The sequence below is a fragment of the Antrostomus carolinensis genome, unplaced genomic scaffold (assembly GCF_000700745.2).
Source record: "Antrostomus carolinensis isolate BGI_N321 unplaced genomic scaffold, ASM70074v2 scaffold28561, whole genome shotgun sequence".
NCBI lineage: Eukaryota > Metazoa > Chordata > Aves > Caprimulgiformes > Caprimulgidae > Antrostomus > Antrostomus carolinensis.
Window position 1 is genome coordinate 26,059 of NW_010295295.1, and position 17,267 is coordinate 43,325.

At 38.2% G+C, this 17,267-nt stretch overlaps 2 protein-coding genes across 2 annotated transcripts in view; one reads left to right on the forward strand and one right to left on the reverse strand.

Annotated features, from left to right (window-relative positions):
- The window catches only part of HDC (histidine decarboxylase), an 11,200-nt gene extending 1,809 nt beyond the window's left edge, over positions 1–9,391 (forward strand). The window contains exons 2-12 of the mRNA XM_010177951.2: positions 4–139; positions 1,200–1,313; positions 2,618–2,740; positions 3,576–3,710; positions 4,677–4,820; positions 5,074–5,140; positions 5,976–6,138; positions 6,241–6,331; positions 7,521–7,619; positions 8,314–8,415; positions 8,609–9,391. Of these exons, the coding sequence (XP_010176253.1) occupies positions 4–139; positions 1,200–1,313; positions 2,618–2,740; positions 3,576–3,710; positions 4,677–4,820; positions 5,074–5,140; positions 5,976–6,138; positions 6,241–6,331; positions 7,521–7,619; positions 8,314–8,415; positions 8,609–9,376 (1,942 nt within the window). The 3' untranslated portion in view covers positions 9,377–9,391. The remainder of the gene's footprint in view (positions 1–3; positions 140–1,199; positions 1,314–2,617; positions 2,741–3,575; positions 3,711–4,676; positions 4,821–5,073; positions 5,141–5,975; positions 6,139–6,240; positions 6,332–7,520; positions 7,620–8,313; positions 8,416–8,608) is intronic.
- Positions 9,392–11,195: 1,804 nt separating this feature from the next.
- SLC27A2 (solute carrier family 27 member 2) overlaps positions 11,196–17,267 on the reverse strand; it is an 11,173-nt gene continuing 5,101 nt past the window's right edge. Inside the window, exons 7-10 of the mRNA XM_010177952.1 lie at positions 15,792–15,990; positions 15,093–15,190; positions 12,455–12,585; positions 11,196–11,372 (exon numbers count right to left, since the gene is read on the reverse strand). Of these exons, the coding sequence (XP_010176254.1) occupies positions 11,196–11,372; positions 12,455–12,585; positions 15,093–15,190; positions 15,792–15,990 (605 nt within the window). The remainder of the gene's footprint in view (positions 11,373–12,454; positions 12,586–15,092; positions 15,191–15,791; positions 15,991–17,267) is intronic.

Consider the following 17,267-nt stretch of genomic DNA (forward strand, 5'->3'; position numbering starts at 1 on the left):
GAGCAATGTGAGAGAGAGACGGGTGACTCCTGATGTACAGCCAGGTTACATGAGAGCCCAGCTGCCAGATTCTGCCCCAATGGACCCAGACAGCTGGGACAACATCTTTGGAGATATAGAGAAGATTATTATGCCCGGGGTAAGAAATAAAGTATAATCATGACAGGAAAAAAAACCTATTACACTATTACTACCTGGAGTGAACACCAAATCCTGGGAATGCACAGGTTCTGCAGGACATATATCTAAATAAGTAAAGCACCCAAAATATAGAATAAGTCTTACAGACATTATGTCCACAGAAGGATTCTGGAAGTTACTGTTGTGTTCCAAACTACAGTTTTAGGGGATAGACTGAGTCTATTTTTTAAGTATTTTATACACTAAGAATAACTCACACTTGCTTAGAGGGAAACAATGATTTTCTGCCACTGGTGAATTTAGTTTCAACAAGGCCTCTACCTGCAGCACTGCATCATCTCGATTTCAGAGATTTGGAAACTCGGGCACAGCAAGGTGAAACATCTCTAGCACAAGGTCATGTACATATAAGACTTGTCTTTTGCCTTTTTGAATGTAAAGGTCTCCCTCTTGTTCATAAATACTGCAGATTGCTAAAGGAGTTGGTGTTACCTAATTAAATGTTTTATGTAAGAAGCTGTATCAAAGTCTATTTTAAAATATTTTCTTTATAGGTGTTTGCAGTAACTTGATCTGATGTAGGAGAGGTGTTCACATTAAACATGCTTACACTGCTGTCCCACATAAAAGCTCCTTCAAGTGTCCAGAGGGTGGCTGTGTAATTGTAAATTGCTGTGTGTAGCTAAAGGCAAGCTGCTCTCTGACAAAATGAGCAAGAGCAACTTTGTTGCAAGAATTCCCCTTATGAAGATAAATATTTTGATAAATATTTCTGACTGTTGGCAATGTTCAAAAGACCATTCTTTCCTGTTCAGAATCTTTTGTCTGCCTGTTTAATTCAGATAAATGCTATTGCTATAATTTGGAATTTATCTAATAACAACACAGGGTTATCATTTGTTAGTGCTGCACTCTTGCTGATACTATCTCTGTAGCTTTCAGCTGTATACTGTATACTATGTGGTCCTTTTCCATCACTTTAAACAGATGTTAATCACTGTGTCTTGTGCAGAATTTTGTGACATTTTCAGACTTAACTTTGGACAATTTTGTTCTAGGTAGTGCATTGGCAAAGCCCACACATGCATGCCTACTTTCCAGCTCTTACTTCCTGGCCTTCACTCCTTGGGGATATGTTGGCTGATGCAATTAACTGCTTGGGATTCACATGGGTAAATTCTTTTTGTTGTTGTTATTTTAGATAATCTTCTGTATGTATTGTGCAGGAGGAGGTCATAGTCATTCTTTCTTGCTCTGTGAGTCAGTATAATTATTCACTTTAGCCAATTGTATGCCATTTGCATAAATGAAAAATGACACTTGATAAAATAAATAAATGAAACATATTAGAACAATCATTACCTAGTAGTAAGAGGTGAATGAAGAAAATATACCACTAGAAATATCTGTTTTCTAATTCTTTGCATATCCCACTGTGAGCATTGTTCCCTGTTGTCTACTCTCAGTGCCAAGACTGTTACACAAGCACTGCAGGCAATAGAGCAGCCACCATCCATGACTGCAGGCTAGGTTGGGCTCCATTCCAGTCCTCCTCCTCCTTTGAGAGAACACATTTCCTATTTTTCCTCTTCTGCAAATAATTGTTTGGTGGCCTGTCCCAGAATATCTGAGTATTTTGTATCCTCCTGCAGCAGCTACACAGCGCTACTTGGTTATGACTCTACGTACCTCAGTAGCATTCTGAAATCAGTGTTTTCCCCAGTGATTAAGTTGGCCAGATTTTTAGTTGTATGTCTCCATGTAAGAAAGAGGTAGAAGCTAATAAGCTTACAATAAATGGATGGTTATGGTTTCCATGTAGTTGTATCAGATTAGCTCATCGCATACACAGAAACATCCATTTCCATGCCTTCGATCTAGTTTTGATAAATTTCTGTTAAGTTTGCAATATAAACCGATTTTTTCCTAAGTGAAAAGCTGGACACTGCAGAAGAGCTTTCATCCTTCTTTTGCTGCTCTTCTAAAAGCCTCCCTTAACTCTCCTCAGTTGGAAGACAGATCAGTGCCGTTTGTCATCGGGGATTAAGAGCGTGTACTTGTGTGGTGAATTGCACTTCCATGGCTTTGTTTCAAATGGCTCATTGTGATTTATTTTTTAATGACTCTAAAATTATTGTTAGCTTAGAAGCTTAACACTGAGCTGATGCAGGTAACCACGAGAGAGCATTTTAAGGAGGTTGCTGAGAGTCTCTATATTTGGTGTTCCAAGAGAGCAGCTGGTAATGAGCAAGGTACCCAGAGCTCATCCTCAACTGCAACCTCAACGTAGCGCTCTGTATTACAGAACTCAACAAACAACATTATTTTTATTATAAGAGCCTTGTGTTCTGCTAGTTAAAAAAGTGTTCCTAGCTATTAATTAAAATGTGAGATGTGGTTTACTCTTAAGAGTTATATACTCCTACTGCGTTTGCAGGGTGAATTGCAGCCTGATTATCTTTTTTTATTTTTATAGGCTTCTAGTCCAGCCTGTACAGAACTGGAAATGAATGTGATGGATTGGTTGGCTAAAATGCTGGGCCTTCCAGATAAATTCCTGCACCACCATCCTGACAGTGTGGGCGGAGGAGTGTTACAGGTAGGGGAGATCAGAGGTGGCCTCATCAACATTTTGTATTCACTCAAATGAATTTTCCTCTGGGTGACAGATTTTCTAGAAGCAAAACCAGTAAGACTTGCTCTATGGGTCTGAATAGAGAAAAATCCCAATTTGACATTACTTTCCCAAATTTTAGTATTAAATATAGATGATTATTATAGATGCTATTGCTTTTAGTCCTAATTCTGTTACGGCCAAGGAGCAGGTACTCCTGTGGCCTTATTAAGGATAAAGGAGAGTCAGACTTGGTTTCTTCAGTCTGTTTCACATCACCGAATTATTCACTAAAGTGATTCTCACATAGTTAGAGAACAAATCCTTGTCACTGTCCTGCCACCAGTCCTTCGCCATGCGAGAAGCTGTTTTTCCTTTTTCTTATGTCTACTTCGTGTCTCTGAGAGTTGCAAGATCAAGGCCTGAACCTCTTACCTGCTTTCTGAAGGCCTAAGCAAGTACCCCCTGGAATCAGTGCTGAGGCTTTGTGTTGTTATAAGGACCTTTGCTCAGGTTTGTAATTTTTATGGGAGATACTACATTTTTAGCTGTAGAAGAACATGAGAAAAATGTGATTATTCACTCACCCCGGCTCGGTCTTGCATGTTAAAAATATACAGCAGTTAAAAGGGTTTGTTTTGTGTTGCTGGCCCAGAGAACTGCTCATCAGCTAGTGACTTTCTGCTGCATTCCGGAAAAGCAGGAGTAGAAATAAAAAAGAGTGGGCAGCTGAGCGCTTCAATGACTGCAGTAAATCCCTGACAAAATAGCAATAAAGTAGTAAGTAATATGTTGCAGTAAATGAGCAATGTCTTTGCAGAGCACCGTGAGTGAATCTACCTTGGTTGCACTGCTAGCAGCAAGGAAAAACAAAATTCTGGAGATGAAGCTTTCCGAGCCAGACACTGACGAGTCCTCACTCAATTCTCGCCTCATCGCTTATGCGTCTGATCAAGTAGGTTCTTATGGTTACAAAGAAAACAAATTTGCTTCTGCTGTCTCACCCAGGCCATACAGTGTGAACTCACATTTCTGTACCAAGAGAAGAACACAAACGTGAATGCCTCACAAGCATGAGCAAATCTCTCTAATGTTGCTTTCGGCAGATGGGGAAACGAAACCAGTGTGAGATGAGGTTTTGTATGGTCCTGGCAGTCCTCAAGAAACCGTTTCATGTGACTCATTTCTGCACTTCCTTCCTGTTTCTCACAAAGCCTTACTCCAGTAACTGGGTGCTGATCTCATGCTGCTTCAGCTCTTTCTTCACAGCCTCCTTCCACTTGGAGACAGGCACACATAGGGCGTTGCCTCAGTGCTGCTCCTGGTTGTGGTCTCCACTCCAGGCCTCTCTGCTTATTCTTGGAGGAAACATCTACACAGTATTTGACTCTGCCTGCAAACCTGTTCTGCCCTTTGGCTCATCAATTGAGCTGAGCAATCGTATTCCCCTGCGAAAACTGCAACACGAGACACACTTATGGTGGTTCTCAGTAAAGGGCTTTTTCTCGTGAGGGGTTTTGGTCTGCCCCAGCCCAGAAGTAGCCACACTTCTTGAGTTTTTATCTTCTTATGGCAGGGAGGAGGGAATAAACTGAGGTTGATCCGTTTCTAGAGGGTCCTTTAAGATCTGAGGTTTGATACATGGCCCCCCAAACACAAGGTGAGGATGCCTATTATTACATATTAGAGACCAGTACCCAAGTAAATGGAGCATATGCATTCCCCGGAATTATGGTGTATTATTTCTTTTAGTTATTCACAAAGAAGAAACTTTCAGACTTCTATTAATATGGATTATAATAAGGACCTTCTCTCTGCTTTTCTTGCAAGCACTGACTTTTGTAAGGCCTTACCTTATCACAGCTGTTCAGCCTCAGAGCTTGCTTTCTCACTGTATCTCTTTTTTTTTTTTTTTTTAAAGGCACATTCTTCTGTAGAAAAGGCTGGCTTGATTTCTCTTGTGAAGATGAGGTTTCTGCCTGTGGATGAGAACTTTTCCCTGAGAGGTGAAACTTTGAAGAAAGCCATTGCAGAAGACAGAAAGAAAGGCCTTGTGCCAGTCTTTGTATGTTCAGTGTTCTGGTGGGGTGTTGACATACTGTTGTATTCTTCATGCCAACATAAAATTACATCTGGAACATTTCTTGTGTTAAAATATGTTAGCTGAAGGTTAAAATGTGTACAAGAATTTCTATTTCATTGAAGAAAAACATTTTAATATCATTTCAACTGTATATGATAGCTTCTCCACTTTTAAAGTGCTACATCCATTTATTTTTTTAAAAAAGCCATCTTAACAAGTTTGTTTTCTCTTCTAGGTTTGTGCAACTTTGGGTACAACTGGTGTCTGTGCTTTTGACAGTCTCTCAGAACTAGGTCCAATTTGTAAGTGTCCTTTCTTCCTCATTTCAAACTGTGATAGCACAGAGAAGACAGTATGAGGATTTTTCATGCCAAAACCAAGGAGAATAGAAGCACTAATCAGCTGAGTTTTTCAGATGTGTCTCAAAGATCAGTGGAGTGAGCACAAGACTTTGCAGTGATTTCTGTAAGATTTAGATTAGGATGCTACAATACATTCTATTCCAGATGGATGAAATTTGACAACTGATAAATCTTTAATGTGGTTATTCGGGGAACACAGACTGTACAGGACAGTGCAGCACTGTTGTAGGATGGATACACAAATGTTTAACCTAGAAAAGGTGTTTTGAAGGTAGTGTTTTGTAGCCACCAGTTCAATAGGTAAATTTGACATGGTTACAGATTTTGTTCCAGCATAAATTCTGACAAGTAGCTGCTGAAGACCTGCAACACTTTCTGTTATGGATCAGAGCGTAGCTTCTATCTTTGGGTCCTTCTTGCTTGCCACCATGTCTTTCCTCTTAGCTTTCGGCAACTGTGTAGTACTGGGGAATTTCACTTAGTAAAAAGGCAGGTGACAGAAATCAAATGTTAAGAAGTCTCACTCATATGAAATATGGAATAGTGAATTTTCTTATAGAGTCCATCTGATTTTAGCATTATCCAGTATTTTTGGGTTCTTGATCCACAGCTTTAGAATACAACTGGATTGTCAATTGCTTGTCTTGCTTCCTATTTTGTTGTCAGCTTGTGCACCTCCTGCAAAAACATGCACCTAGTTTTCAGAGAGGAGAGATTAAGCATGTAACTTTGATTCCTTATGTCCCTTACATAACAACAATTTTAATTCCAACAGGTGATGCTGAGGGACTCTGGCTTCATATTGATGCTGCATATGCAGGAACAGCATTTGTATGTCCTGAATTTCGGTTGTTCTTGGATGGAATCGAATATGCAGATTCCTTTACTTTTAACCCTTCTAAATGGATGATGGTTCATTTTGACTGCACTGGATTTTGGTGAGTAAAGGCAAAACCCAACGTCAAAAGGATAAAATACAAATTGCAAAGTCTTTATCTGCACAATTCTTTGCTAAATACAGTTCATTCTACAATTGATAGGGTTAAAGATAAATACAAGTTACATCAAACCTTCAGTGTTAACCCTGTCTACCTCAGACATCCTAATTCAGGAGCTGCTGTTGATTTCATGGTAAGTTATTTGAGTTGGTATTTTAAGTTGCCTGTAAAATGTTCAAACAGACTGTGAAATTCCTCACACTGGAGTGTGCTTATCTTACAGCTGGTGTTATTATATAAAAGCAAAAACCAATTATACTGAGATCCTAATGCAGATTAAATAGTAAAACTTTGAAGTGAACCCTGGTTATGAGAATTAATTACAGAATTGCTTCCAGATATATAGAGATTGAAGTAGTCAAGATTTTTACACAGATGGGGATCCAGCCTTGCCTTTTTAGTTAGAAGGGTCATTTCTGTGCATCGTGTTGCTGAAGTAACTCATACTGATGGCATTTTGGCTGGTTTTCTTGAATCTGATACGTAATAAAAAAGAGAAAGGAGTAAGCAATGGAAACACCATGCTCTGAAACAGCAGGAGAATGAATTACGTTTTCCTTCAGATTAAGATATTCATAGGACAGCTAAGAGGCATTTCACTGTAGTTCCCTCTTGCAGCAGATTTCAGTCCAGTAAAACAAAAGAATATTCACTGCCAATTGTTTCTGCTATGATCTCACCCTAGTCCTGAAAAGATAATTGTTTTCTTGAAATCAATAGTGCTTTTCACTAGAGAATGTGAATGTAGGGAGGGGGGAAAAAAATGTATCAATGAGTCCCTCTTGTGGTTCGATAGGACCCTGCATGCAATTGTGTGGCTTCCTAGAAGCAGTCTTTCTTTCACATGTTTTGTCACTTTTTCCATGTAGTAGATGTTACTTCCTCTGGAAGGGTCTACCCCTCTTTCAACTCTTGCTGTTTATGATTTGAGAAAATCTTCAGGATGGCACTTAAATATGCAAATTACAGGAAATGAACTGAGCACTCAGTCCTAAAGTGTAAATGGACACATCTTAAATTGATAATGCTCTTTAAATGCAAAAAGGTTTTGTTATTAGCTGGTAATTAACTAAAAATTCTAAGCATATCTAGGTGACAGACTAAGGGGAATAGCCAAAATCTTATTTTTGCAAATAACTGAAAAATATGTAGACATAGTGTTTCTTTGATGGCTATTTCCTAGGCTTAGCGGATTTTCAGTAATATGAAATTGTGTCAACAGAGATTTCTGACCTGAGTCTGAAGCAACAGAGGTAGCAGTGTAAGGGGACGCTCCTCTCTGTTGTTTTTGCACTCACTGATACCCTGTTGTGTTTTCACAGCACTGGCAAATTCCACTGAGTCGTCGATTTCGTTCTTTGAAGCTGTGGTTTGTGATTCGTTCATTTGGGGTGAAAAAGCTTCAAGCTCATGTCCGACACGTACGTGAATTAACAATGCAAGCATAAATGTATTGTGTTCATTTATTGGTAGCTGAGTTAAATACATTCAGTGATGCAAAGCTGAGTAACAGAAATCCTCCCGCACACAAAGCTCGCATGTGAACACTAAGTGCGTGCTGGTTCTGCTCTTAAGTAATCTGTAAAGATTGACTGTGTAGACAAAACATTTCCTGTACCCTCCTTGGAAGCAATAGGCAATGGAAAGCGACTCGGTAAGTCAATGCCTTCTGCACATCACTGAGTCCTGATCTGTAGCAGCTTTCTTTGAGGCAAAGTGGCAGCTGTTTGGGAGGCAGGCTGTGATGGATGGGCTGAACCCACTGCTATGAAAATTCACAGGCTTAAGTCTCTGATGGAGTGTTAATACAAGGGATCATATTGTGCATCGATGGTTGCTGCAAAAGGACTCTAATCCAAGAATGCACATTCTGTTTTCAAACCTTCTAAAAAATTCCTATGTATAGTCCAGTTACTCTTGTTCATTGTCAAGGGCTCGGGCAAATAGAGACAGACTGTAAAATTCTTAGCTTTGTTGTTGTTCTCTTTGCTACCATTCAGGCATTGGAATGATGTGATTTAGTAAGGAAAGGAATTATTTTTAACTACTTAATTTAGTGTCTTACAGTGGGTTTGTGACAAACCAATACATAACTGCTTTTTTCCTTAATTGTAGGGTACTGAAACAGCCAAATTCTTTGAATCATTGGTTAAAAGTGATCCACTCTTTGAAATTCCTGCCAAGAGGCATCTTGGGCTGGTTGTATTTCGTTTAAAGGTAAAGATTGGGCCTTTTACATGTCTCTTTGGAATGAACTGACCACAGTTGATCTCTCCCCAGACATTAAGAACTGTGAATAAACTTTCATGCAAGAATTTGTAATGCTGGAATTCTTACAGAGACGTTTGTATGTCACTGGAAATTCTAACTATATTTTTGTGGGGTTTCTTCTTATTTATATTTAAAACAGGGTCCCAACTGGCTGACAGAAAAACTCCTGAAAGAACTAAGCAGCTCTGGCAGGCTCTTCCTTATTCCAGCAACAATTCATGACAAGTTCATCATTCGCTTTACTGTAACATCTCAGTTCACAACCAGGGAAGATATTCTGCAAGACTGGAACATCATTCAACGCGCTGCAGCCCAAATTGTTAGCCAGAATTATGGGCTGCACTGCATCAGTTCTGGTGATGGGGCAAGAACCCCTAATATGATAGTTAAGCCTAGTTCTGATACCATTAATAATGCTTCTCAGCTTTATCTAGATGGAGGAAAATACAAAACACCTTCCAGAAAAACAGTAGTTCAGCCTAAGAAGTTAGCAGCAAGTCCTAGTACCTGTGTGATTAGTCAACAAGTGAAAGGCCAAGGGGACCCTCTAGATGACTGTTTTCCAGGAGATGTCCAAGATGTTACCAAACACAAGTTAAGTTCTTTTTTATTCAGTTATTTATCTGTTCAAGGCAAGAAAAAGACAGCACGTTCCCTTAGCTGCAACAGCGTGCCAATGACTGGCAGTCTTGAGCAGTGTCACCCCAAAGCAGCAGCAGCAGCCACTGACAAGAAGGAGTTACATGCAAATGCCAGAATTCTGTCCAGGCTGCCTGAAGAGATGATGATGCTCAAAAAAAGTGCCTTCAAAAAACTAATTAAGTTCTACAGTGTGCCAAGCTTTCCAGAGTGTAGCATTCAGTGCGGCCTTCAGCTGCCTTGTTGTCCTCTGCAAGCTCTTGTTTAACAAGTAAAAGAGATTGGTCCTTAAGACCTCTCCAGGTAGAAAGAGAACCAAAGTTTGCTTATTCACATGCAATACTACCTGTTATTTTGTTCAATATGTAAGCAGTGGCAATGACCACTGAGAAAATTCCTGTGCTTTTACTGGTGGAAACCTTGTGTATTTACAAATAAAAATGTCAAATAAATCTTGTAGGCATATATCACCGAAACTCTCTGGTTTTTAAATTGCGGTAAAGAACATGCCAATTTCTGCCCTATCAGTCCTGGTAGTGGAGGAGTTACAGCTGGTAGGATAGAACCATTTTGACAAAATTCGCTGGCCTCAGTAGTGTGTAAACAATTTTACTCTCTATTTGCACCTTTTTTTTTTTTTAATACCTTGACTTAAACTCTCTAGACCACTGTGAGGATCTGCGGGTGCAGACAATGCCAACATCAATTCTGAACTGTGCAAAAAGAAGGATGTAACCTCTCTAGGAGACTTTGCTGTATAAAGGCAATTTAAAAACTGTGGGTTTAAACACACAGACCCTGTCATTCCATCTGTGCTAATCAGCTGCAGTGCACAGGAGGCTTTACGCAACCATGCTGCAAGAGCAGTTGCCCTTGCTAAGCACCTGTGACCTTTCCCGGTGTTACCTAAGGTCTGTAAATCACAAGTGCATGAGGAAAGAGGGTAGGGATGATATTTTACCCTTCATCATAACAAAGAAACTAAGGGACATGACAGAAGAATAAAGCAGACAAACTTACTGCTACAAGAGGCCAATGATTTACATATTTTTCAAGAATAATTAAAAAACTGGGGGGAGAAAAATCTATTGAGGGCAGCTTTAAATTCAGAGATACTACTGTTGAGCCAGGAAGCATGATGATTGCTAGGAGATGATTCTGGGCAAGCACTGCTAGATGCTTGCTGCCTTCTTCATAGTTGTTTCCAGACACCTACAATCTCCCCAGCATACTCAGCCAGATGGATCTTCAGTCTGACTCAGTACAACTACTCTCAAGTTACATAAACAATGAGTCTGGTTAATCAGAACAATTTCCACACCTTTACAACATCAGCGAAGCTCCCAGTGGGGTATATTGAGGCATGTGTTACAAGGAGCAGTCCAACTGGCCTGCTAGCCTCTTCTAGTAAGAACAGATTTATTCTATTCTTTAATATAATTTGCCTTTTTAAAAAAATCTTGGGGAAATCTAAGCCAGACTTTATTATTGAAGTGCTTGGCCTGCCATTACTCTATTAGCACCCAAAGGAAAATACATCTTGGTTCTTATAAACTGTTCTCATTCTGTGTATGTATTATTTGGTGCATCAAAAATAAGAGGGCAATCTCTGCTGCAATGGATAAAAGTTAAGTGTAAGCGTTTAATACAGACTTTTTTTGACGAGTTAATTTGACACAACTGTAAGCTTCATTAAGGGTCTTTTTAAATGAGTTTTGTGTTTTGACTTAGGGATGTAATTTTCACTAATGCAGTGGATCATCCTTTAATATTAATTATAGATGTATTTGCATAAAAATGTCCTATATTGTACCCACTGTCACATGCTTAGGTGCACAATACTAACTTTCACAGCACTAACAATACATCCATACGCAGTAGGAAGTAGGCAAGATTCAAAGAATGGAGGAGAAGCTGGGCTAAGATACAAATAGAGTAGAAGTTCTGCTTTATTAAAACAATCTCACATTCACAGTTTATTTCAGATACTGATATTTGCTAATATTAATAAATAGGATTTCCTGGCAAAGTTAACAGATGCTTTAACAACTAAATATTATAAAGCACAGATTTTTTTTTTTATATGCTCACAATTTGAAGTCATGGTTTTTTACTGAGTTATAAATGTCCTGGGTCATTTCTACATACAGATTTTCTTTGTCATCCAGGAAATACAGGCGATCTTCGATGACTGCTGGATTGAACCCCTCCTCCACTAGTTGTACTTTACGGTACTTAAAAGTTGCTGTAAGTTCAATGGTACTCTACAAAACAAAATTACATCTCTACTTATCAATGACAGCATATAATTGTGAGAATTAGACTTCCTAAATTCAAAAGGAATCACATTTAAGGAAAACCCATACACCACAGGAAGCCTTACTAATAGAGGTCTAAACTATCTGCATTCATCTGATAACTGGACTGTGGAATATGTGGGCCAGTAATTACTCTGAATGGAAGAAGTGCTGGGGCCACAGAAACATTACTGAAAGGCTTACCTTACTATTCTATTTAAATAAGGCAGGAGAACACTAGCTTTCAGCTTTCAGCCAGAGAGAAACAAAGGGGTTACCCAGAAATTTATTTAATGTTGTTCTCAGATCAAAAACAGCAGGTTTTTTCTCAGAAGAGCAAAGAAAATGCCAGTTGGAGACTGGGCAAGACTCACTGTACTTCACATGGGATGGTAAGACAAACCACTACCTTGACTGGTCAGCTGTTTTGTTTGTATAACTCAAAAGTTTAAAGATTGATTAAATAATTAGACATGCTAGTATCTCTGTGTTAGTCCTGTTGAATCATCTCAGTGAATACACAACCTTTCTCAAAGGAGCAATGTTTATTTTAAATAAGTAACTTGAGAAGTACGGTGAAAGTGACATTCTTGCAACATTTTCCTAATTCAAGTTAAATTTCAGTTTAGAATTTGGCTATTTATTCACTGGTAGGATAAAAAACTAAGGCCTCTCTTGCAAAAGACAGCTCTCCTGCAAGCTTTTATTTGTGTGTGGATCTTTATTTATTATTAATAGAGACCACAGCTGTGTTACTGTGCTGAAAAAAATCCAACAGGGAATGTATTTTCCACTAAGAGATCTTGCTGACTTTGTATCTTAAAATGTGCCAGGTATCCTGCAGCTGCTCATGCAACTTTTTTTTTTCAGGCTGAATTGAAACATCTGGGCACAGTTCGGTTCTCATATTGGTAAATGACAAGAGCAAGAGAGAGACAAAAGAACCCTTTTTGAGAATTGCTAGTATAACTAGAAAGTCCACAGTTCTCACAGAAGAGAGAAAACAATCCAGATGGACACACAAAAGCTACTTAGGAACACTGCTTTACCTTAATCCTTATAAAACGAGGTCTTGCGTAGTTTGGAAGGTGAGTGTTAACATGTCTGTAAGTACTTTCTCCATTAAATTCACAGTTTTCCTTTAGTCGAATACATGCCATTCCTGTTCTGCCTTCATAACCTGAAGGAATAATGAGAGCAGATAACTGTAGTTCATATCTAACTTCGAACTTCAGGCTAACTACTTTTTTTTTTCCTATCCTTTAAGTGAACACTTCCTTCTCACCCACTTTAGAAAACATACTAACATATTTTCCTTTAGACATCTAAGTCACTAGATTTTCTTAAGGCTTCAGCATGCTAGATGCCAAAGTCTTTTGAAAGCCTAGCATCAGAATTGTAGATGACAGACATTCTGAAAATCATCCTTCTTTTGAAAGTCTTTGGAAGGACTTTGCAAAATCAGGTCTCAGTACTCTGAGGCAGAAGTCTGCCCACAGCAGCATTTAACTTTGTGGGTTAATTTACTTTACAATAAATCATGGTAAATTTGCTTGTACTTGTTGTGCTGCCAAGCTCTTCCATGCAGAAAGAGGACAGAAAGGAGTAAGACCCAGTTTACCATTGTTTATTACCACATGAATGATTAATTAAGCACTGCAAAGATCCAAGTATTCAAAATTTTTCACTTGTTTTACACACTGAGAGGGCTTCTTCCCTCCCCTTTTGGTGTTCCTTCTGTTTACTGGGATTACAGGTAATGCAAGGAGAAACAGGTAATATTCTTATACAAAGTTTTACCTTAGAACCATAAGAATGCTTTCACAGAATTGTGTACAGGAGGAAGTGAAAATGGCAAGTAGCAAAGAAAAGTAGAGCACAAGCATATGCTAATTTAAGATTAATTGTTCTTTAGTTTCCTTTGAGTCTTGTTTCTGTTTGCCTTTAACACCATGTACTGATGACACCTGGCACTGCAATTTGTTTATTCAAAATCTAGAGTGTTGAATTAATGAGTTCACCCCCAGCTACGTTACTAAAGTACAAATATTTCTGTGCCACGCAAAACAGGAAAAAAAACACCAAAAACCACAATCCACCCAGTTCTTACACAAATGTAAGACGAGAACCGGTTTGAACAATACATATTGTTTTTTACATAAAGTTGTTCTGTAACTAGGTATTAACACCTCTTCTATGTGGTTTTACAAGAGCATTGAGAATAGGAGCATATCTTCCTCATCTCCTAGAGCGTAATCTGAAACATACATAAAGAACTCTAGACCATTTCTGTTGTTACCTTTCTTTTGAAATGTCTCCTAGGGCAGCTGTGTGTTTATCCCTACCACAAAGCAGCTGAAAACAAGAGTGATTTAAAGAGAGACGCTTTAATATTAAATCAATAGGTGCAGCAGAGACATGATTAATAAAAAGTTTATTTATTTGAATTAAATTCACTATTCTAATAGATCATCTTGGTTTATAAGCAGCCTTATTATTCTAGCCTCAGAAACACTGGACATTTCTATTCTCACATCTTCTACTTTTAGCGAAGGAAATAATATGTGGATCATAACATTATGTGAAGAGAATCTCTCACATATTGAATAAATGATGGAAGGAAATGGTGGATGTAGGAAAAGTGTGTCTCTAACACACCTTTCAATTCCAATACACTAAATTGTCATTCATGTGACCTATGTTATGATATACCATACTCTGGAAGCCCTTCTGGAAAAGTGTGATACCTGTTAACTTAATATTGTTAATAAATTAATAATTAATTTGTTATACCTGTTAATAGACATTAATTTAGTTAATAGGGGGCTCCAAAATTCCTCCTCCTCCTTAGACTACTCTAAGGGCATAAAATGTATTACGCCACTCGGGCAATGCAATACTCTGGATTTCAATCAACTCTAACCTTGTTTGTTTGATTTCAGATCTCTACGTTACACTGTAAGAATGGGTTCCATTTTAATTGTCCATCACAACCCAAATGCAGTGAGGAGCTAGATAGGAGGCCTGCAGATCTCAGGTAAGTGAGATTCGTGAACAGGAAGGTACCTCCAAAATACAAGAGACAAGAAAGTAGAGTAAAACAATCCGTTCCCTCTTTTGTCTTCCAGTAGATCTGGGAATCTGCCCTTAGCAGCAGTGCCACTCAAATTAAAAAAAAAATAAAAAGCTGCCATAAGCACTTAAAGAGTTTATAAAAGTTCAAAGCTTTCACAGATTTTTGAAGGAGTAGAAAAAAGGCAGTAAACGCGTCAGAACTCATTGCATTCCTTCAGACTGTTAAAGAAGGGTGACAAAGGGAGGAATCAATTTCTTAAGTGACCTTCTTGTTCCAGAAATTCAAGTCTGTTTTGTTTGTACTACTCTACAGTAATTGCAGAGCTATTTTCCTGTAAAAGATGCATCATCATTTATATCCAAGATACTTAATCTCAAATGTTCTTCCATTCTCCTGTTAGTATTCTTGTTGTACTATGTTAATATAAGCTTTAGCTATGATTTTTTAGCTAATCAATATTGCATACATTTAAATTATGGAGTGTATCAAATGTAGCTTACAAACAATAAGCTGAAGTATGACTACCTCTACTCTGCAGTTCAGTATACTGATATTTTGTTAATGTATTAAAAAATTCTTTTGTTGAAATAGTTCAAGTATTGCACTCATACCTGGAACAGATACTCCATATACAATAACTTCTTGAACACAGTCCATCAGTCCTAAAACATCTGCAACTTCTTCTGTAGAAACGTTTTCCCCTTTCCACCTGGAAAATAAGCAGTCAATAGAAGTCATGATTTCTATGTGTATTACATATTGTGATCTTCAGTGTTTTAATGTCTGACTTCACAATGGGCTGAGCACTGAGCTCGAGATCAGAAAGCACTTTTGCACTAGAACAAGAAACTTGTTATCAAAAGTAGAGAAAAATATGATGCAAAATTCAACTGCACATTCCAGATTATTCAAATCTCAGAAGACTTTAACACACTTAGTTTACTCATGCTTAAAATGGCTCTAAACAAACAAACTTCCAAAATATTACTTACCTTAGATTCCATCCTCTTCTGAGTTTTGTAAGTATAGTGAATGTAAACCCACAATGGTTTTGTTCTATGAATGTGACGGGTTTCTGACTGTTCAAAATGGCATTCATTCATCACCCTAAACTGAACCTCTTGTAGGCTCTGTATGTAACTATGAACACAAATTATAAAATACAGCAGTGGAGGTGACTTGGAATCCTCTCTTCTTCTGAGTGAAGTCAGAGAAATTCCTCTGTCTATCAGTAGGAAATAGTGGGTGTTAATTCAAACCTGAGAATGAGTTAGAATTCTCTCTTGTAACAAGCAAATAAATAAACTAACCGGAAGGTGTCTCCAGTTCGATCATGGAAATAAATGAAGTTATCCTCGTCAATCACTAAAAGGTCACCACTATTAAAATATAAATCCCCTTTTTGGAAGACATCTCTTAATTGCTTCTTCTCTGTTTGCTGTATTGCTCCTGCATAGCCACTAAATGGTGCATACTGGGTGATTTTGCAGATCAGTAGTCCAGGTTTACCTATGAAGAGGAAAAACATTTGTTTAAAAAGCACAGTGTAAATTGCTAAAATCTCCTTATTTTCATTATATCAGTGAAGTTTGCAGATGTTATAGTTATTTGAGAATTTTGTCATAATCATCATCTTTTAAAATCAGTTGTAGAGGTGCAGACTGAGTTTCACCTTGTCATCTCAATTCATTAGCCCTCAAAAATGCCAGCAGATAATACAGTTTATCAACTGTTTGTATTAATGCAGCAGAACAGAATCTCTGAGGTCTTGTCTGGTAAGTGGAAAACAGTTGTCCAGTTTCTCTGGACAGCTTAATAAACCTCAGTTTAAAACACCTGACTCAAAAGGAGCTGTGTCTACAAAGGAAAGCTACACATGGCATCAGGCACGTGTTCAGAAGGTGACCATCGGTACAGGCTACTTCCATGTAACTCGGTGTGTGGCAGCCTTACCCCTTCACCAAAAGATTCTGTTGGATTTAGGCACCAAATATTGGGGTTCAGCATGCTTACTCTGAATGCAAAATAGACCAAAAGGCTGCTTAGAATGTTCTTTAGTCTTTCACATGCTAGAGCTGGAGTAATTTATGAAGGGAGCAGGAACACCTGTATGTTTATGTAAATTGAAACTCAACCCCACATTATATAGAGCTCTGCATGGATGTTACACACTGGAGTTAATTTTATCTCTACAGTCTGTCCCCGTCAGGCTTGGGATTTTACATTTTTTCACACATTTCTCTCTTACATTGCAGATATTTTCCATGTCTCTGCAGTTCAGCAACTTAAACACTGGGTGCATTTATATAAAAATATGGAATATATGTGTGTACATCCCTCCTCATCCTGGCTCAAGAGACTGTCTAGGGAGAGTTGGCATAGGAGAGTATGCCTATGGGGCAGACACTTTTAACATAACTTGGTATATTCCTCAGCACTGAGAAATTAACACAGTTGGTAACCTGTCCACCTGTTCCCCTATACACAGAGAAGGTGAGTATTTCTGTCCTCAATCACAGTAATGACTACACACGTAACAATGCAACAAAATGAAAAAGTACCACAAATATCTGGTTTAAACATAGGTTTGCCTGTGTCAATATATAAACCCCTCCTGTGAAAACTGCTATTAACATATTATTACAAAAAAAAGTATTTTCATGTGTGCTTTCTCTGTTGCCAATGGCAAAAAGTTTCAGCCACTGCTGGAAAAGAGAACCGCTTTCTATTTTGCAAATGTTTCTTTAGTGGCATGTTAAGTAAAACATCTGAGAAGAATTAAATAG